Source organism: Dendrobium catenatum, unplaced genomic scaffold (assembly GCF_001605985.2).
Source record: "Dendrobium catenatum unplaced genomic scaffold, ASM160598v2 fragScaff_scaffold_954, whole genome shotgun sequence".
In the NCBI taxonomy this organism is placed as follows: Eukaryota; Viridiplantae; Streptophyta; class Magnoliopsida; order Asparagales; family Orchidaceae; genus Dendrobium; species Dendrobium catenatum.
Window position 1 is genome coordinate 5,168 of NW_021319416.1, and position 21,853 is coordinate 27,020.

Genomic DNA, 21,853 nt, shown 5'->3' on the forward strand with positions numbered 1-21,853 from the left:
ATAAACTCAAAGAATTTCACCTTCAAGCTGCTTACAGAATACCTAGATACCTTAAATCAAGGCCTAGTAAGGATCCTCTATATAGAGTATGAAAATATACAAACTAAATGATATATTTATACAGATTATGCACGCTCGTTAGTGGATACAAGATCCACGGCTGAATACTATAAATTTTTAGAAGGAAATCTCAAAATATAGAGGAGCAATAAATAAAATGTTTTAAGATCTAGCATTGATATATGAATTTAGATATATTGCCAAAGGAATCTATAAGTTTTTGTGCATCAAATTATTTTGGAATATCAAAAATCAAATGGGAAGAACCACTGAAGATATACTAGGACAATAAATCTACCATTAATATTGCTCATAATTTAAGTACAATATGATTGTACCGATCATGTGGAGGTAAATAGATATTTCATAAAAGAAAAACTAGAAAGTGGGTTGATTTAGTTCATATGTGCCAGGTCGATTTACTTCATATGTGCCAATAGAAAATAAACATGAAATGACAGGTTTATATAATTTTGTTTGAGTGTTGAAGGATTATGAGACCAATAAGTCAACCGATATTGGTAGGAATCCTTGAACACAGATTAAAGGTTTTAAATATTGGATTGATCTTCTTATGGCCCTTAGATTGCAATATATGTACCTTCTCTTCCAATTCTAACCATCAGCAACTCCTGGGGATTTTTTTTCCCTTTTTATTAAAATAACTTTGATTTATTTTTGCTACAAACATTTTAGAAAAATCTATAAATACTTCCACACTGTACATAGAATAAAAAAATAAAATTCAAAGAAGCTCACTGTGTTTTTCTACCTTTTCTATATATATTTTACGAAAATATCTTGGAATTATATTTCAAATCTACTTGAATTGTATCAAGCGAGATGAGAAAAACTCAAATTCAAAGTAGTTTTCTCTATTTTTATACTTATATATATATATAATTAATTAATGAAATTATCTATTTTGTGCTATATCTCAAATCGACTTGAATTGTATTGAGCGAGATAAGGAAAACTCAAAATCAATTTCTAGTATGGAATGGAAATCGAATTCAATTCAAGTCAACTTTAGGATGAGTCAAAGTTGAGTGAGTTTAATGTTTCTTTCACCAAGCCTATGTCGCAAAAAGAAAAACAACTGTTTCAACTAAAACTGACCAAACTTTGTAGCCATTCAATAAGTCAATCGATACAAAAGAAAATCTGATAGACTATTTCATCTATATTTCAATATATTCTTTATGTATATATTAGATTGTGTTCATTTCCAAAATGTGTTCGCAAGCAGATGTGCAACGTTTTGCAACAAGGAAACCAAATTTCTAATTTGTGCCACAAGGTTAGCCAGCCACACATTGTGGTTTATTGAATTCAGTAGTAATCAACAAAATGCACACTGAAAAAGAATGTATCATGTAAATATATAATTACTGTCAAGGAGAGCACATTAAAAGTATGGCATCTAAAACATTCCTTGACTAATTAAGAGGGTTACTTTTCCATGCCGTTGCAATGCGAATGTATGATTAGTTTAGAGAAAATAGCTCACCTCATTTGGTACGACATCCCACAAACCATCGCTAGCAAGAACCAAGATGTCTAGGTCTTTACCAACTTCTTCTTCCTGTATAAGGAGTTAGTTTAAACGTTTCACAGGTTGACGAGGACTGGAAATACAATAATTCTGGATATAACACTTACTTTAATTCCATAATAACTATAGGAACAAACTGCTGATTTTATTGCATTCCGTAATTTATATTATCACTATCCCAAAATGAACCATGCATCTCCATTAATTTATTCATCAAAACAGGACAAACCGATTACAAAAAAAGATTTGATATAAGAAATAAACTAACTTTGCTAGTGTGGCTCTAGTTAAGGTGAAGGAAGATAGTAAGACCATCAAAATAAACCCATCTGCAGTGATCTTATTGTTAAATCATCAGCACCTAGGCACTATGAATATGACAATATATTCTGCACGTTTCCAAATGCAACTTTCAGATGAATATATTCAGTTCATCCTGTATTTATCTAAGAGCTTTTTTTTCATTGAATCAATAAAGGTATAAATAGTGCATAAGTATTACAGAAAAGAAGGAAAACCTATAAGGATATATACCAAAATCCCTCCAAAATTGGGTAGGCCATAATGACAGCCCCCCCAAAATCTCTCCCTATTTAGAAACAATTTAAAGGATTCAATTAAATATTTTATTCTCTTGAACTTTTAATTGGGGTTGATTAATAAGATTTTAAAATAGGTTTTTACATTTAAATTTCTCTCTAAACCTCAGATGACTGGGCCAAAAAAATAAAATAAAACAAAGTCTAATTAATTGTCATGATAATGGACCGTTAGAATTGATCTAGTGAGAGACCTTAATTATCCTAAATCACAAAACCTTATATAACACAAAAAAGTTAGAGCTATTGCTTTGCTCTCTATATTCTTTGCAAGATTTTTAGCTTTATAAAAATAATCATATTAAGCTTTAATAATATTTAGTTTTTTTTAGCTCCATAAAAACATGTTTTTTTCCCCAATAACTGATGTAGACAAAGGGGGGGTCAACTCATGTCCAAAATAAATCAATTTTGGCTTCCCCCAAGTTTACAAGCTTAATCAAATTTGAGCTAGAATTTAGCTCATTTATGAGCTGATTTTTAGTTCACTTATTAAACTAAGGGTTAGCTCATTACTAGCTAAGTTTTAGTTCATAGTTATCTTTTATTTAATGTACTTTTTATTATAGTTTTTAATGTCTTCATTTAAGTCATCCCCTCCCGAAATCTTGCGAGCTCTTTCCAACCTTTCGTCTTGGCTTCTAACCTCTTTCGTCTCTCCGCAAGTGCCACTCCATCTGTATCTTTCGTCTCTAAGTGAAGCAACTTTAGGGTGTCGTCTTTAATTTTAAGTTTGTAAGTCGTTGTAATTTTGTTTTTAATTTCTAAGTCGGTCTTAGATTTGAAATGTAAGAGTTTGTTCTTCCTCATCTTTAGTCCATTCTTCTATTTTAGTGTGTTAGAGGGTGATCGGGTGCCTCATCTCTTTTGTGTGAGCGAGGGGTATAGGCTCCCTATATTTCTTGCCCCCACCAATAACCTTTTACACCACCTTACGCCAACATTTGTCTCATTAATAGTGCATAATTTATTCATAAAATCTACCAAAACTTCCATGACAATGTTGTTAATGAAATTGATCATCTTATTCCACAACAAATTTGACTTAACTGCAGAACTCCAATTTGCCTCTCAGAAACCTTTCTAGAAAGATTTAATGCTTACTCAGCTCTCATATTCCACCACCTTATACTTAAGTAATTATTTAGTTTGATTCTTTTCTTTATACTCCTATGATATACATCCAAAATTACTACCATATATTAAGTGGTCAAACTATCCTCTAGAGTCACTTAAGAATATTTGCAGAAAAAAATTCTTTCCTAAGTACAAAAAAATAACCATTTGTGATTTAGTAGTTCCACATTTGCAAGTAATTAAATATTCTTCTCATTCCTTAAAAGTATTTATTCGCTATTTCAAGATCATAGGTTGTTGTGAGATAAAGTATAGCTTCTTGCAATTCATTTTCTATCTCCTACTCCATATCTGCCATGAATCCTTTCATAGTTCATTCTACTAGAAGTTATATGCTCATTTAACTCAACTCCAATAATTTTTTTTTCCTCAAGTATATGATATTATAGCAATTTATAAATCACTTCCCAAAATCTAATTTTTAAGAACTATCTTCTAATCTAACTTCTAGTAGAATGACCATAAACACTAAACACATTTACAGTATCATCACTAAAAATTATTTTAACAACAATCATCATATCATTAATCATATTGGCTTAAACAATTTATCTTGCAACTCTCTATCCAGTACTATCCCAACCCTATTTTATTATTAGCATTTCAAACATATAATAATTTATAATCTTTGTCAGTGTCCTTAGATTTATTCCCTTTTTCATTTAGTTTTCTTATAAATATATATTTTTTATTCTAATTATTTTGTATCAATTGTCTTATCTTCTTCGAAGTCTATAAATTCCAGGTAAGAAATCTAATCTAAGTTCTTAAACTAATCAGCCTTTACTAAGTTTTCAAACATGTTATAACACACATATATATAGTTTTGAGTTCAATCAAATTAATTTTGAGCTAGCCATCCTCAAGTCAAAGCAAACAAATTTAAATTTTGAGTTGAAAATTTTTTTAGAGTTTTTCAAGCAAATTTTGAGTTTCCAACATAGATAATAACATCCACCAGAAACTCAAATTTTGTCAACTCTTCTTTGGAAAAAAATTATGCATAAAACTGACCAAATTTGATGCGTGCAAGCAGCTTGCCATACTCTACATAGTTTCGATGTTTTACAAAATACAAATGACTCAGTTGCCAAAATAAAAAATTATATAATGAAAAACTAACCTGAATGTCAGGATGTGCCACAACATACTGTTTTAGCAAACGATTACCAAATGCACGTGACATTGCTAATACACCTCCTACTCTCCAAGTCCCTGCAGTATGAATTGTTAATAATCACGAAACAACCATCACCAAGACATTCAGTGAAATTAAATTAATAACAACGCAAAGCAATCCATTGGATTTCAATTACTCAATGAGGTTTTTATTTAAAACTTTTGACTAAAAAAAGAACTTCCCCTTGAACAATGCAAACAGAATATGGACCACATGTAATGCTGACATTATAAAGAAGCCAAACACATCCACAGCAAGAGGTAATTACCTGTCCACATTACTACTCCTCCCGCATCCTCAATTCGTTTGCGCTCATCAATTCTGTTTGGCTTGTGATCGTCAGAAAGAGGTACAGCTATCAGCAGCAATGAAAAACAAAGAAAGTAAAAAATATGAGAAGCTTGAAGATCCAAATCAGTTAAATGGTTATGAACTTATGATAAAATTCAAGATGCCGTCATATAGAAAGGAAGTTGAAGAAAATTTATGCGCAACATTAGGCAGAACACCAGTCAAATCATTTTCTAGATCACCAGAAAACTGTTCGTATAGGAAGTTAGCTAGAACTGCAAATTGTCATTATAAGATCGCCCGAAATTAGCTTTCCCCAACCAAAATCATGGAATAATTCATCATGCAAAGTCTGAAGAAAATTGCATGAAATTCAAATCCGATGAAAAAAACTTGAAGTTTTTTGGGAAAGTCCATTCTGTTTACTTGGTTTTCACATAGCACAAATATCCAATAACAATTACCATTAGCCACAACTTTTACAATCATGCTTCATATTTTATTCCTTGACTTTTTTAGTCAATAAGCTCGTTGGAATGTTCATCCATAGCAATTGCAGTGTGTAGGTGACTTTCTTTTAGAAATTCATTCATCAAGAGGCTCTGAAAAATGCCATGAATATAAACAAATGGAAGTTCCAAGACACCATCTCAGAAATGCATCCAAATACAGTTAAGAAAATTACATTAACATAAGAAACTTAGAACCTTTTCCATCTTTTGATATCACAGCACGAGAATCTCCAACATTTGCTACAAATAAACGGTTGCCAAGCAGAATTGCAGTTGAAGCTGTAGAGCCATCATCTCTGAAAGTATTGATTTGAACATCCAAGAAATCGGAATCAGTCTTTTGATATGTTTCACCTGCATTTTTTCTAAAAGGAATAAATCAAAGAAGAAAACAATTTTATATAAAAAGATTCACATTCTAAAAATCAAGGGAATTTAAAAAAAAAAATTTCAAGCTCACGTATAGCTGTTTTTGTATCTGCCATAAACTTTGGATGTCTCAAAAGGTTTTCAAATAAGTGGTCCTTCAAATATTCAGCTGCACGTGAGCCACCATGACCTAAGGGGTGACGATAAGAAGCTAAAAGTATGAGAAGCTAATAATATACCAAGTTAACGAAAATATATGAGAACAAGAGCAGGGAAAAGGCAGACCATCGAATACTCCAAAGAGAAAAACTGTTTTCCCATCTATTTTGGAGTTCTTGATGTCATAGAAGTCTTCCATACTTGCTCTCTTTCCTCTAAAGCTCGAATATCCACCCCTCAATCTTCCATCCTCACTATCAAGCAACCAAGAAAACCCACAAAATCTAATATTTCTTAGAGTCCCCCTTTGAACGGCATGTAAGAGGTAATTCAAGGAGATTCAAATAGTTGGAAAGAATAATAAAATATAATACATACAAAACCTCATTTTTAGTTTTACTAGCGGCGATGTTTGGCTATGAAATCAAAGAAAAATCTAGTCCTGCAGCATTTTTTGGAGTATCATATGTTATCACGACAATTTCCAGGGTATATCAGATCGGAATGCCAACGCATTATCTTATGGTTCAAGAACACCATCAATTATTTTTTTAACTCATCTGATGTTGTAATTAATTTATCTTCTACAGGAAAACATCAATTTAAGACCAAATCAAGAGCACCTAAAAGATAGGATTGAAGAACATTGATATTAATTTAAACCGAACAAGATACCAATGTAAAGAACTGCATGAGACGAATTTCCACTCAAATTCAATGTTTTTTTCTTTCAAATGTCAGCCAAATATCCAAGTCATTCAAGAATAGTTGTGAAAGAAACCATTATTACTGGAAAAGAGACACTGAACAAACAGAGATTAAATAGCAGATTAGCAGATAACAAGTTCAAACAGCATTTCAAAATTTTAGCAAACCGATTTGCAAAGAATGTCATCATCATAAGAAATAACCTTATCCTAATTATTTAGGGTTGGCATCCAAGATGCGCTTACAGGACCTAAGAACATGCTTCAATAAAAGCTGCAAGACAAATCCAAAAAAAATTTAAAAATAATGATAATAATATTTTTTTGAAAAGAAATTGTTTCAAAATTTCTCAAACAAGGACAAATAGTATAAGATATTTTGTAAACAGGGGCAACTAAGGCTGACTTTATACCAGTGTTTCAATAAACACTAACACTGCTACTAGGGTTTTTTGTGAAACCTGATATTACTACTAGAGTTTGTTATGAAATCATAGCATAACATTATGATATTACTATTAGTAGTGATACATCATCAAAAAATTATCTTGAATGGGCACGAATCTTGATGCAAAATCAAGTCGGAAACTTCCGAAATTAAAATTGGGACCATCCGAACTCCGATTTCAGCAAACTTACAGTCAAATTGAACGTCTCGAAAATACGAACCCAATGACACCAAGTCCAACCCAATTTGAGCAAAAATGGGTCCAAATCAAGGGTTAGAAGCATTGTTCGAAGCTTCGAACCACACCACCTGAGGCCCTGAGCTCAGCCAGCCCACCTGAGGCTCTGAGCTTCGCCGGACCACCACTTGACGCCGTGAGCTCTGCCGGACCACCACCTGACATCCTGAGCTCCGCTGGACCACCGTCTGACGCCCTGAGCTCCACCGAACCACCACATGACGCCCTGATCTCCGTCGAACCACCACTTAACGTCTTGAGCTCCATTAGACCGTCAATGAGCTCCGTCGGAGCACCGATTGATGCCCAAACTTCTGTCGGACTACCACTTAACACCCTAAGTTCTTTCAAACCACCTACAGACACAAGGGTTCTAGTAGCTGATACCTTAATTTCCATGTTACGCCAGACTTTTGCCAGACCACCAAGTGACGTCGAACTTTCATTTACCCTTGACATCAACCATACGGTTGATATTTGTAATCTGATCGCCCTCAAAGATGAGTCAGCCCACTGTAACCTACTCGAATTCTAGTGGAATCATTTTCAGCTGGGCCAGGCCCCGTGATATTTCCCCTTTCCAGGATTTTCCACATAAAAAATCTTGTGTTCACTGTGTGTGAGCTAAATATCCGTGCAATGCTAAGACGTAGGACTCTAACTCTATCGCCGCGTATATTCTAGCCCGCAACAAGTAGTACAACCGATGTTTCAAAATTAACCCTAGAGTACTCATAGGATTTCTAACAATCCTAATACAAGGCCAGGATTAGTTGGTCTTGTTTGTGAAATAGAGTAAAATTTTTGTCCTTGTAAATTTTGAAACTATTGTCACTTATTATCAAGAGACCAAAATATAGGGAGTTTTAATAAATATCCCAAAAACATTTCACCAAAATACCAAACTATTGGGAGTTTAATACAAATATCCCAAATAAAAAATGTAACATTGCATTTGAAAGGGCATTAAAAAAAATGATACAGTAAAGGGGAAAATCTCTTTAATGTGTCTTATTCAATAGAGTAAGTATAATATTCTAACAACCAAATAAACATATACGGCTTACTAAATACAAAGAACTTTCCTATCTTGACATTTTCCTAAGCTAACAGATATATATTTTTGGATGAGTTGTAATACTTACAAGTTCGAAGCCTAAGCGAGTTTAAATCACATAAAAAGTACATGTTAACAAAATAAAAGACTTTTCCAGTTATATGGGGTACTAATTGGTCTAAAATATTTTGCTCCCAAACCTAAGTACAGTTTACAGACAGGTCATACTATAAGTCCATTTGCTCGAGTCCGGTGAATAACCTTACTAGAAGGATTGTTCTGCCAACAGTCACCATTACCTCAGTAAAGTTCAATATATCATAATTGCATGCTACATGACTGCTACCAAACTGAACAGATCTCAATACCTAGCTAACAAGCTCACAAGATCATCGACCACCCATTGTCATGTTGTTACTACCTCCTATAAACCAGCAAAAAGTATTTTAAATGATCTCAGCCTCCTTTCCTCATCTACGTATTGAATAAACTACTTAATAACAGATACAAAACAGTTACATTAAAACATTGGAAACGTTCTCTCCAGCTGTCAATTACACGTGTACTAATATCATTAGTTAGCAATGTCTATAAATACATGTATCTGACTGTATGAGAAACATATGAAAGAATTCCCTTGGCATTCTCTTCGCATGTTTCTGTCTCTGCGTTATATTTCTTTATAGTATCAAAGCAGGCACTAGTCCTCATTTGTTTTAGTTCTTGATTTTTTTCTTCTCTCGCCATGACGAATTCGTCGTCATCGCAGACGGCTGAACAACCAGTCGTCTCGCTTGTTGATCATTGCAGCATTGGCATCTCTCAAGTTTGTCATCTTCAACATCAAGATTATCGTTCATACCCAACTAGCCCCAGAAAATTATTCTGTCTGGAGATCTCAGGTGCTCAAACTCTTCAACGCTAATGGTTTTGCTAATTTTCTTCTTCCTTCCGTTTCCCCACCACCTCGTCTTCATCAACGTCAAGATGGAACCACTGAAATCAATCCCAAGTACAATGAATGGATTCTCATAGACCAAAATCTTGCAGCGGCTATATGTTTGACTGTCTCTGGCAATTCTTCCGTATGTGATCAATCTTGAGACCCGCTCGGCCATCTGGACAACAATCGAGCGTAGACTTCAATCCTCGAACAGATCCCGAGTTATACAACTAAAAAATGAGCTTCATAATATACAAATGAAGAATCTCACAATGTCACAATATCTTATAGAAATCAAGAATATAGTAGACAATATTGTTGCGGCAGGCACGACGATTGATCCGGAAGACATCATACTATGTATTCTAAATGACCTTCCACCTTCTTATCAAGCCTTCAAGATGTCAATTCGCACAAAGCTTCATCCTATAAGCCTAAATGACCTCTATTATCTTTAAATTAGTGAAGAAATCAACATTGAAGCTGAATCAATAAAGCAGGTTTCGATCACTAACTCCTCTACAGCTTTATACTTAGCGAGAGAATGCGGACGTAGAGGGCGTGGTCATTCTACTCCTCAGACAGCAAAAACGGCATCACCTATCAAATTTGCAATAAAAGAGGTCATTCGGTACATAACTGCTGGCACAGGCTTAACAAAAGTTACAATCCTCCAGAAACATACCCACCAAATTCATCTTCCTGAGCACTTGTTGCTGCAAATGAGCCAATCAATCCTAATTGGTATCTGGATTTAGGTGCATTTGCGCACCTAACAAACTCTCATGACAATCTGTCTTAAGCAGAACCATACAATGGCAATGTCAACATCATTATTGGAGATGGTCGATCTCTACCAATAGCACATTCTGGGAATGGTATACTACCTACTCCATACTATAAGCTTCAAATCTCCCCACTTCTTCATATACCAAAACTATCACACAATCTCTCATCAATTTCAAATCTAACTAGAGACAACGATGTATGTGTTTGTTTTGATGCATCAAGTTTTGCTATCAAGAATTTGAAGACAAGCAAAACTCTTTTATCGGGACCAAGCCATAAAGGCATATATCCCATACGTTTAGCTGCATTCTATGTTTCTCAACATGCACTAGCTACCACCAGGCAGGCATCTTCCTTTTAGCATCAAAGACTTAGTCATCCCCATTTGCATACTTTTCACATTGTATCCACAAATAACAAAATGCTTCATATACCTATGCATAGTTCTGTGTGTACTCATTGTAAGGTCTCCAAAGGCCACAAATTGTCTTTTCCTCATTCTACAACTAGATCATCTCAGCCTCTATCTCTTATTCACTCTGATGTTTGGAGTCCTTTCCTAGTTACTTTAAATCAAGGATTCAAATATTATGTAGTCTTTATAGACGATTTTCCAGCTTTACTTGGGTCTTTCCTATGCAATACAAATCTGAGGTGTATTCTATTTTCATTAAATTCAAATGTTTAGTGGAAAAACAAACATCTCATCACATCAAATGCCTAAGGTCGGATGGTGGGAAAGAATACATAAACTCAGAACTTCTTACTTTTCTCAATCAACAGGGCAATCAACATCAAGTTTCATGTCCTTACACCCCAGAGCAGAATGATTTGGCTGAAATAAAGCATCGCCATCTCATAGAAACTACTCGGACCCTTATGCAAGCTGCATCTATTCCTCATTCGTTTTGGCCTGATGTGCTGCTTACGGCTTCCTATCTCATAAATAGGTTACCCTCTAGAACAACATCATTTCATTCTCCTCTTCAAATACTATATCAACAAAAACCTAATTACTTTATTCTAAGAGTTTTCGATTGTGTATGTTTTCCTTGGCTTCCACAAAATTAATGTAACAAGCTAGAACCACGCTCATTGCACTCTGTGTTTCTTGGCTACTCAAGTGTCTCAAAAGGTTACAAATGCTTGGACCAAAAAAAAAAAACTATATATCTAGGCATGTAACATTTGATGAACATTCATTTCCTTTTCAATCAGCAGCTCCCACTACCTCATTACCCATACCTCAATCAAATAATCCTCATCTTCTAATACCCAGCTCTCTGCTATCCACCTCAAGCTCAAAATCTTCTACCTCTACCAATCTTACATCATCAGTTGCCTGAAGGTACTGTTGAACCACCATCTGTTCAACCAACCAACAGTGAAAACTTCAATAACCCTATCACATCTGTGATTGTACCACCACAGCAATCTATATGTCATCATCGGATGACAACCAGATCAAAAATTGGCTCGCTTAAACCAAGGAAAATGCTCAACTTCTTTCATAAACAAACTTTAGATTGCTTTATTGAATCCGATCCAACATCATACTCTGAGGCTATCAAAACTCATTGGCGGAAAGCTATGGCTGAGGAATTTCTTGCTCTGCAAAAACAAGGCACATGGGAACTAGTTCAACCTCTTAATAATGTCCATATTCTAGGCAACAAGTGGACTTTTCTAACTAAATTTCAATCAAATGGTTCCATTGCAAGATTTAAAGCAAGACTTGTGGCTCAAGGCAATCATCAACAATACGGCATAAATTATCTTGAAACCTTTAGTCCAGTAGCTAAGTTCCCTACAATAAGAACTCTCCTGACAATTGCTCCTGTAAACAACTAGTAATTACATCAATTGAATGTTACTAATGCGCTCTTGTATGGCTCTTGATGAAGCTATCTATATGAAGCAACCGAAAGAATTCGAAGATAATAATCATCCCAATCATGTGTGTTTTCTTAAGAAAGCTATATATGGGCTTAAACAAGTATCAAGGCAATGGTTTCAAACCTTCTCCACATATCTTAGGTCTCTCGGGTTTACTTATGGAAAAGCAGAATCTTCTCCGCTCATATTACACAAAGATACAGTCCAAATCTATTTGGTTATATATGTGGATGATATCTTACTCACGGGCAATGGTCCTACTATGCTATCTACCATAATTCAACAGTTAAGTAATCGGTTTGCCATGAAGCATCTAGGTTCAGCAAGCAATTTTTTGGGTATTAAAATAGTTCCAACATAACATTCTTACTTCTTATCTCAAGCAAACTATGCTGCCAATATTCTCCAAGCCGCTGGAATGAGCTTGTGCAAACCTCTTTCTAATCCCTGCTGCACAAAAATACCAACTCATGTTCATATTGACACTTTGCTATCTGATCCGAAGATATATCGGCAAATTAAAGGATCGTTACAGTACTTGACTATTACAAGACCGGATATTTCATATGCAGTAAACTTGCTCTTTCAAAATATGCACAGTCCTAATTCTCAACATGCATATCTCCTTAAACGACTGCTAAGATACATTAAGGGAACTACACACTTCGGGCTACCGATCTCCAAGGGTCCGCTCAAACTCAAATCCTTTTTGGATGCTGATTGGGCTGGAGACAAAGACACTGGACGCTCTACATCGGGATATTGTACCTTCCTAGGTAATACTCTTATATCTTAGAGTGTTAAAAAGCAAACATACATAAGCCCGAACATCAACTGAGGCAGAATATAGATCATTAGCAACTGCAATTTCGGATATCATATGGCTAAGAAGGTTACTGTAGGATTTCAAAATCCCCACTATATTACCAACTGAACTCAGTTGTGATAACACTTCAGCAATAGCTCTGGCAAACAATCTAGTGTTCCATGCTAGAACTAAACATATAGAAATTGATCACTACTTTATTTGTGATCATATTCAATCTCAAATTGTTATCGTATCATTGGTTACCACTCAAGATCAAATTGCATATATATTGACGAAATCTCTATCAACTCCACACTTTCAGCATCTAAGAAACAAGCTTACGGTTCAACTCAAACCATCAGCTTGCGGGGGAGTAATAACAGATACAAAATAGTTACATTAAAACATTGGAAACATTCTCTCCAACTGTCAATTACACGAGTACTAATATCATTAGCTAGCAATGTCTATAAATACATGTATGTGACTGTACGAGAAACATATGAAAGAATTCCCCAGGCATTCTCTCGCATGTTTCTGTCTCTGCGTTATATTTCTTTACAACTAATTACTACTATTATTAGCAGTTGCGCTAGTTTAAATCAAGATTTATAGCAAAAGGATCACATAAGAAGCAAACATAGTATTCATTCCCGAATTGTTGGAGCAAGGGGGGAAAAGTGTCAACAAACCAACAGAGAAGCATAGAGGCAGTAAGGAAAAATGGAAGTAGAAAACAGAGCTGTATTCTTTCCTCCTCTACAGAGGAAATAATAGGTGCCTTTTTATGAAGAAGGCTACAGCTAGGAAGGACAGAAAATCAGAATAAGGTCTCAACGAGTGGCTCTGACTGAATATTCTGTTTCAGCTGGTTGGTGAGGATGAAGCAAGGACAGGTTGTGGAGATATTCAGGACAGTTTTTGTATTTCCACTGTATGTAATGATGATGGTTGTTACCAACACCCCTCAAATTGAGGAATCTGCTAGAGCCGCCAATTTGTAGCAAAGAAATTGGGAGCGAGTGCTGAATAATTATTTTGTGAAGATATCTATAAGCTGATCTTGAGTGACAACATAATGAACTGTGATGTCCAAATTTGATGTAATCTCTAATAAAATAATAGTCAATTTCTATGTATTTTATTCTTGCATGAAATACATGGTTATTACAAAGAGAAGTGCAAAGACTTTATCGCAGTATAGTAAGGCAGAAGAGGTGATGGGATTGCCAAAAATCCTTCAATAACCAGGGAAGCCACATCAAATATATGGTTGCAATTGCAAAAGCAGGATGTTCTGCCTCAATTGACGAACGAGCCATGATGGATGATTCTTCACAAACCAAGATATTGGCATGAGACAAAAGAATGCGCAGAAGCTTGTAGTGGACTTGTGATCAGTAGAGACATCAGCTCAATTAGAATTAGAGTATGATTGTAACTGAGACGGTCCTTAGTCAATAGGTAAACTGTATCAAATATGTGGTTGCAGTTGGAGGGGCTTGATAATCTTCATTAAGTGATGAATGAGCTACAATGGATCCTTCTTCATGCACCAAGACATTAGCTTTAGACATAACAAAGCACAGTAGCTCGTGGTGGCCTTGTGATTAGTAGAGTCGCCAAACCGATAAGGATCAGAGTTGTAATTGTAGAGGTCCTTGGCGGATGGGTAAATTGTTTGTGAGAATACCTTTAATATATTGAAGCACTTTTTAAAGTTGCTAAAAATGTTGATCAAGTGATTGATAAATGAACAGAAACAATTCAATGCGAAGGAGAGATCAAATCTTATTATAGAGAGATACTGTCATGAGTCAATTAAGTGGCAATAAATATACCAACTTGGATATTTAGGATTTGGAGTGGCTGGGGAGATTGCATTGGAGGTGTCGGGATTGTGAAGTGGCTTGCAATCTATCATACTAGCTCAGTGGAGGATGTCCAAGGAATATTTAGTTTGATTTTGTTTGATTAAGGTGTAGATTCTATGATGTGGAGGCTCATTAAATGAATAGGAAGTAGGATAGATTACCTAAGTTGCGTGCGTTAAACTTTTGCTGAAGGTTGCATAGTAGGTTGGAAATGGTGTCAAGGTTTTTACTAGTGAGAAGAATATCATTAATGCAGATGAGGAGATACATAGCCGCTACATCGTGATGACAGGTGAGTAATGAAGAATCTGCAATACTGGGAAGAAAGACGGTATGCTGAACGTGTTCTGAGAGGATGGAAAATCATTATCAAGGAGCCTATTTGAGACTATAGATAGCTTTCTGTAAGAAAATATGATGATGATATTGCATATCAATAAAAACTTAGAGCTACAACATGTAGACAGTTTCCTGTAAATGACCACATAAGAAAGCATTGAAAAATTTTGATTAAGTGATTGTCTAGTGTAAAGGGCTGTAGTGATAAGAATGCAATAGGCATCTTGGTGATGAGAATGAATGTCTCATGATAGTCAATGTTGTTGAACACAAATTTGTCTGGTGGATATCACTTGACATTAATAGTAAATCAACCTAGTGAGTTGAGAATAGAGAGTAGAGAGAATAATGAAGAGACTAAGTTGGTAGAATCTCCAATACCTTTATCAAAAAATACAAGAAGAAGAAGAAGAGCTCAAGAATAACAAAAGATCCAAAAAGTCTAGGGCAAAAGATCCAAACTACTCATCACCCTTTATTTATAAAGTTATAAGTGCTACATAAAAGGCTACATAGAGAAATGTAAAAATAAAGGCTATACAAAATATCCGTACAAATCTACGTGCTAATCTAGGCCATGTTTCGCCTCTTGATTGGCTGCAAGAGGGTAGTGTCAACAATCGGGCAAGCTCAGGAGGGGCCGTGTAGGCCCGGCGAGTATGTGAGTGAGTCTTGAGGGGAGATGGACCCATGGTTGGTGAATCGTTATATCAGGTCAGCGAATGTCATAGGGAGCTCGAGGTCACCTTGCCGTGAAAGGCGAGTAATGGCTTTTGCGGGGATGAAGAGTCCCTAAACCCAGCAGTGGTATTCGTGTGGAGTGTGAAGTCCTTGGGGTAAGCACTTTCCTATAACTGAGTCAGTTGAGCTCAAGGGAAAGTTCTGATTGAGATGAGTGTTGATCTGTTTGCTAAGAGAGAAACTTCATGTTCGCCCAGTGTAGGGCAAGCTCCTTAGCAGTTGTAGATGAGTGACGTCCACCATTCTCCTTGGACAAGTTCCTCTACTGGTCACGAGTGAGTCCTTTAAAAGATCTGTGAGTACCCTCATCATGGCTCGGTCGCTTCCTATTAAAACACCTTAGAAGGCCATCATGGGTATATATTTAGTTCCTCGATTCACTTTGCCATTCGATAAGAGAGTGGCAAGAAGGGAGAAAGAATAAAATTTGATGTGACCACTTAACAAAAAACAGAGAAATAAATGCAAATTTTCTATCCTATTTTTATTGTAGTCTTGAGAATCAAGTTAACCTCGTGTTGATGAAGTCGATGTGGCATTATGCAGCACTAAGCTTCTCCATAAATTCTAAGCCTGCGTTGGGAGATGGGTTATTTTCTCACTCATTGTAATAAGAGAACCAGTGAATATTTTGAGAAATGAATCTTATCAGACCAGCTCGCTCCCATAGCCAAGCGGCCAAGAAGATAGCATTCTACCTAGGGAGAACTAACCCATCCCAACAAAAGGCTTCCAACTCTATGGCGGCCTCTTTGAGCGAGAAGGTTGATAAGGAGAAGGCTCAGAAGATGGCCGGGCCTATGGAACTCATCCCCTCCCTCATGTGAATCAAAGTTGGGGAGGAAACCACTGTCACAAAGGAGTCAATTACCATAACTATTGGACAAATTCTTGTTGTTGTTGCTCACGTTGTCCCTGTGGAGGCAATCACTGTGGATGACGAGGATAAGAATCCCTTGTTGTTCAAGGTGAGAAGGTGATTGTGTATTCGAGGATGTGGGCTTCGAAAATTCGGCCCCGGCCTCCGCCCGTTGTGCATTTCTTGTTTCGCTTCGGGGGGAGTTTTAACAGATTAAGTTTCGGGATAAATTTTGGGAAGGCATAAGGGTTTGTAGATAAGATACTACCCAGAGATTTCACCCTCATTTTGCGAGCACTTTATGATCTGAGTTCTAGTTTCCTATAAGCGCAAGCCCCTATATTTAATTACCCCTCCCGATCACGAGAGAGAACTTTCGATTAAGGCTAGTCGTCAATCAGATACGTATAGAATACATGTTATCTGGCATATAGAAGCAGTACGGTTTTGGATTTGGGAATTTAAAAAGTTTGATATTTAAAATTGAAAATTTCACCATCTTGCACGTAAAGCAGATGGTGGGGGAATGGATGATGGACCCAATCAAGATCTCATGGTTCTGTCGTTCCGGGCCATCATGATCCCTGATCTACTTAGTCAGAGGAGGTAGCCGACCCAACCTGACAGAAGGATCCTTATTAGCAGTCATGAGTTGCTTCCTGGAGTGAATGTTTGTCTAAGGGGACAAATTTGAATCCACCTTAACTAACAGAGGGCTTTGTGCCCTATCGATTATATCCTATTAATTCATATCTCAAGAATTTGATGACATTAAGAAACGTATTGGCTCTGGCCATAACTGATATCTTGTGGTGCCATTTGGCGGCAAAACCACTCAGTTCAAAAGGCCCCGGGTCATAACTGTTTATCTTGCGGTGTCATTTGGCGGCAAAACTGCCGGTTAAAAGACACGTACCATATCTTTACTGGCAGGAGATTCTTTGAGAATGGATCCTAGTGATATTTTATACTGAGCATTAGCTCTATGTGAATTAAATTAAATTTTAATTTGTCCACCTCGACAAACCATTGCGGAGGGTGGATAAATTTTGTGCTTTTAAGTGTTTGATGGTTTGATTTCAATTTTAAAACATTTGGATATTGGGACTTTTGGTGTTTTTGGATTTTCATGGGTATTTAGGTGGAATTTGAAATATTTGGAGTTAACTCCTCCGGTTGATATCTGCATTCAGCATGGCCATCATCGGGGTGAAAGAGATTATTTCCTTTGTTGGTTGAACCCTGTTGACTCTGTCATTTTGCCGACAGAGGATCAAGTTTCGCAGGCTTCATACCTTTGTTAGTGAATTATCATTATTATAGGCCTAGAATGTCTAATATGAATGTATTAAGACAAATATAATGGTCGTCGCAACCGTATATTTGTTTGAATGTTTAAACCCTGTCAACTCCTATTGAGCCGTATAGAAGGATTAGGTTCGAACTTGAATTCACTTATTGATCCGAGCAGCATCCCTAGACGTCATGTATGTACTTAAAACACGCTCGTCGAATGTATAAAATAAATATCTCGGTCGACCTCATGACCGCATATTTATTTAATGGTTCAAACCGTCTCGTGCAGAATCGGTTCGAACCTAAATTCATCATTTAGACGCGCAACATCCCTAGACATCATGTGTATACCCATAGCATACTCGTCGGGGCCCATGCGGGTGTTGGGGGGCATTTTATAATTATTTATTGAACCTTGTTAACTTATATCCACCTGCTTAGGAGGATCAAGTTCAAATTTGGATTCATCGTTTGACCCGCGCAGCATCCCTAGATGTCACGTATATATCCAAAACACGCTCCTCGAGGCCTATGCGGGTTTTGTGATTGTCTTTACCCCTTTTGTGTATCTATGTGTATACAAATTATGATGCATATATGAGGGTATTCTTGGAATATTTATAAACGTCTTCTATCCACTTGCATGAATGTTGCGGATCCGGTGGCGTAGCGTAACAGCTTTTGAATTGAGATATTCGCTGCTTTATACAGGTTGACTGTAATGCACTGCTTATTTCTTTCTGCAGGTAGATCATAGTGCACCAATGAATCTCCTACCTTAGGTTGTAAATGCTTGCATCTATCACAATTCTTTTTACATTTTTGCTCAAAGTCTTTGATCTTTACTGGGGAACGGCATATTACATGCTCATAAGGGATCCCTTGCATTGTAGTATAGCTGCTACTGCTGCTTGCAGATGAATCGTGTTATCATAGTTCTCTTGCATTGTGCTTGTAGACATCAGGTCCCTTACAAGTACTTGTAGGTATTTGCATTTATCACAGTACTTTTGCATTTGCTGATGGTTGACAAAACAGGCGAACAATAAATCTTCTATGATAGCTCATAGGGATTCCTATTCATCGTACTCATATAAAATTTTGTTCGTAGATGAAATTTTGCATATATAACGGGTCTCTTACAACCCCACAAACATTTGCTTTTATTGCTTATTATGCCTTGTATGTTTGAGTTATCACATGTCACCTATCAAACTCTTCTGATCGTAGGGAATTCGTGTATTTGTTGGATGCTTGATTGGCATTGACTATGAGAGTATCCCCATAATCACTGTATGTTATGTTGCAATTGTTGCTTACAAGCGAGTTGATATATTCGTCCATGAGCTATCCGAAGTTGAATGTGTATTTGCCACCACAAGGGACCTATTACACTTATAACCATATATCATTATTGTTTGCATATCGATTTGACCGAATGCTCCAAGTTGTTTCAATTTAATCATTCCTCTTCTGTGCACATTTGAGATCCTTTTACTTATGCATCTTCTTGGACTTGAATCATTGCTAGTGATAAGGACATTACTGCACTTCTTCATGCTCACTCACTTATAATTTTGTTTCTTGCGTGTGAGTAATGGTGAACATTACAAGTTATTCATCCCCCTTATAACTTGCATGGTGGACTTGTATCATTGATCTTTGCTTGCAATCAACTATATATATATACCCCTCCAATTTTCCTCCCTTTCATTCTCATTTGTTTGTTTGCTTGACATTTATTATAATTCTGCTGATGTCGCTTGTAGATGAAAGTGTCGCATGCATCAAAAGTTTATACCTTCCTTTCTTTAACTCTCAAGTCAATATTCATATGCATGATGAATCTTCTATACTTGCTTATGGATACTTGAATTCATTGTATGTTGCACTGAGCATGTTGGCAAGAAATCTTATTATTTGCAAGGATTACCGTATCTTCCTGCACAATTGTATAGAGTGCTATTCATTGCACTGGTCTTTATGTTCAATTGTTCATAGAGGAATACTTTAGTCACTTGAGAGTTGCTCAGTGTTGGCTCTAGAATACCACAATGATCACTTCCTTTATGCTCGTAATGGATAGGAATGCATTCTTATCATGGTATTATCACATGTAGTATAGACAATCATTGCAGGCCTCCATATTCATCATGCCCATTATAGAGAGATTGTTAGATCTCCAAATCTTGTTCATGAATGTATTACTGCATTATTCATAAATGAATCATTGCATGAATTTTGAGAATCTTTATCTCGTTTTACATTTACATATTGCTTGCGAGGTCCAACACTTCATGATTCAACTCATGGATCTTGTCAGGTCCAACACTTCATGATTCAACTCATGGATCTTGCTACTTATCACTCAAACTCCAAGTTTAAGCCACTTATGATTGTTAATTTTCAATCAAATAATTTGAATTTTTAATTAGCACTTGCATTTTATGTTTGTTCAAATATTTAATGATTCAAAGTTTAGTTCTTTATTGATCCTTCAAATTCAATGTCATTTTGCACTTTGTTTAGATCTAATATCCAAGTCCAGATTTGAATCTAGTTCAAGTTCAGTTCGGTGTGCAGGTTCAAGTTGTGCAAATCTTGCCCAAGTCCCTTGTAAGTGTTCATTCAAGCTTAACTTCAATGTTTGCAAGTTTGACTGATGTTCAATTTGAGTGAAGGTTCTTTATATTTGCTCAAATTAGAGTTCAAGTCCAAAATTCCTTGCTATTCGTTGTCACTTGTTTGGATTCAAATTCATTTAAGTTTGAGTTCATTTAGGTCCACTTAGTTCAAGTTCGAGCTCACAAGTCCTGTTGTTCTTTGAGTCCAAATCAAGTTCGAATGCAGTCTTATGTTCACCCGAAATTTCGGAAACCTCCCAGCGTCTCCCCCGTTTAGGGGAAATTTTGGGAGACTAGCCTTCCTCTCTACGCCACATGGACGCTTCAGGTAGGTGCCCATAGACACCGCGACTGCATTTTCTTCAATTCCTAAGACACTACATGAGCGCTTAGGTGGTCTTGGGCACCTATTGAAAAGAGCACAGGTATTTCCCCACGTATGGGTATTTAATTTTAGCCTCCTCACGCTACATGAGCGCTCCGGGGATTACCCACCTCGTCGCAAGTGTCGCACCAGTTTCCCGCCCCCCTTGCTACGTGAGCGCGTAGGGAGGTTTGTCGGCTCGTCGCAAGCCTCGAGAGCGGGATTTTTAGGTTAGGAAATTATACCTTTACAACCGGATTGGCGACGACAGAAAAGACAAAAATCTCTTTTTTTTAACTTTCTCCTTTTTTTCTTTCTTTTTTTTTGTATTTTCTCACTCTTTCTTCTTCTTTTTTTTCACTTCTCCACTCTCTTTTTTATCTCTTCTCCTCCTTTTTTTTGAAATTTTCCTTTTTCTTCTTTTTTTTACACACATAACTAATAAGTAATAACAATTAATAACTAACTAAAAAAAGTAAACTATATACCTAATTACCTAAGTAGGATGGGTAGAAGCTTCGGGTACATGCAGAGTGGGCGACGGGTTAGCTTCAGGCGACGGGGAGTGAGGGCGGAACTAATGGGGTTCAGGCTTAGAGATGAAAGAGAGATGCGGGGTTTTGGATTGGCGGCCAGCTTAGAGAAACGAAGAGGTCGGGATTTAAGGGTTGAGGTCGGTCAGCTACAACAAGCCTTTGGATCGAACGAGACCTTAAGCCAGGTTGTCGGAGCAAGTCGGATGAGAGAGGATCGTACAAGGCTAGGGCTTGGTTTGGCTGAGGCTTGAGGCACAGAGGCGGAGGAGGGGATGTCGGCTTCTGGAGTTCGGTCCTATTGGACTCGACTGAGAGGGGTCGGGTCTATCAGGATGTTTGGAGGTGTGAAGAAGTTTGGAAGATGAAGAATGAGGGAGGCGAGGATTTGGATTGGCGTCCGGCTTCGAGAAACGAAGAGGAGGTCGGGACTTAGAGGTCTTCGACTAAGAGGAAGGAAAGTCGCATAAGGCTC

General features: G+C 36.7%; 1 protein-coding gene across 3 annotated transcripts in view; it reads right to left on the reverse strand.

The window, feature by feature from the left end:
* Positions 1–1,535: 1,535 nt before the first annotated feature.
* LOC110094641 (probable protein phosphatase 2C 52) overlaps positions 1,536–21,853 on the reverse strand; it is a 30,140-nt gene continuing 9,822 nt past the window's right edge. Inside the window, exons 1-7 of one of the 3 annotated variants that reach the window (XM_028697519.1) lie at positions 6,774–6,796; positions 5,989–6,116; positions 5,795–5,893; positions 5,530–5,688; positions 4,800–4,886; positions 4,475–4,566; positions 1,537–1,645 (exon numbers count right to left, since the gene is read on the reverse strand). In XM_028697519.1, coding sequence (XP_028553352.1) covers positions 1,553–1,645; positions 4,475–4,566; positions 4,800–4,886; positions 5,530–5,688; positions 5,795–5,893; positions 5,989–6,061 — 603 coding nt within the window. In that variant the 5' untranslated portion in view covers positions 6,062–6,116; positions 6,774–6,796 and the 3' untranslated portion in view covers positions 1,537–1,552. Of the gene's footprint in view, positions 1,646–4,474; positions 4,567–4,799; positions 4,887–5,529; positions 5,689–5,794; positions 5,894–5,988; positions 6,147–6,773; positions 6,797–21,853 lie in introns of those variants that run through there. The other 2 variants (XM_028697518.1, XM_020819907.2) reach the window with 2 other exon arrangements.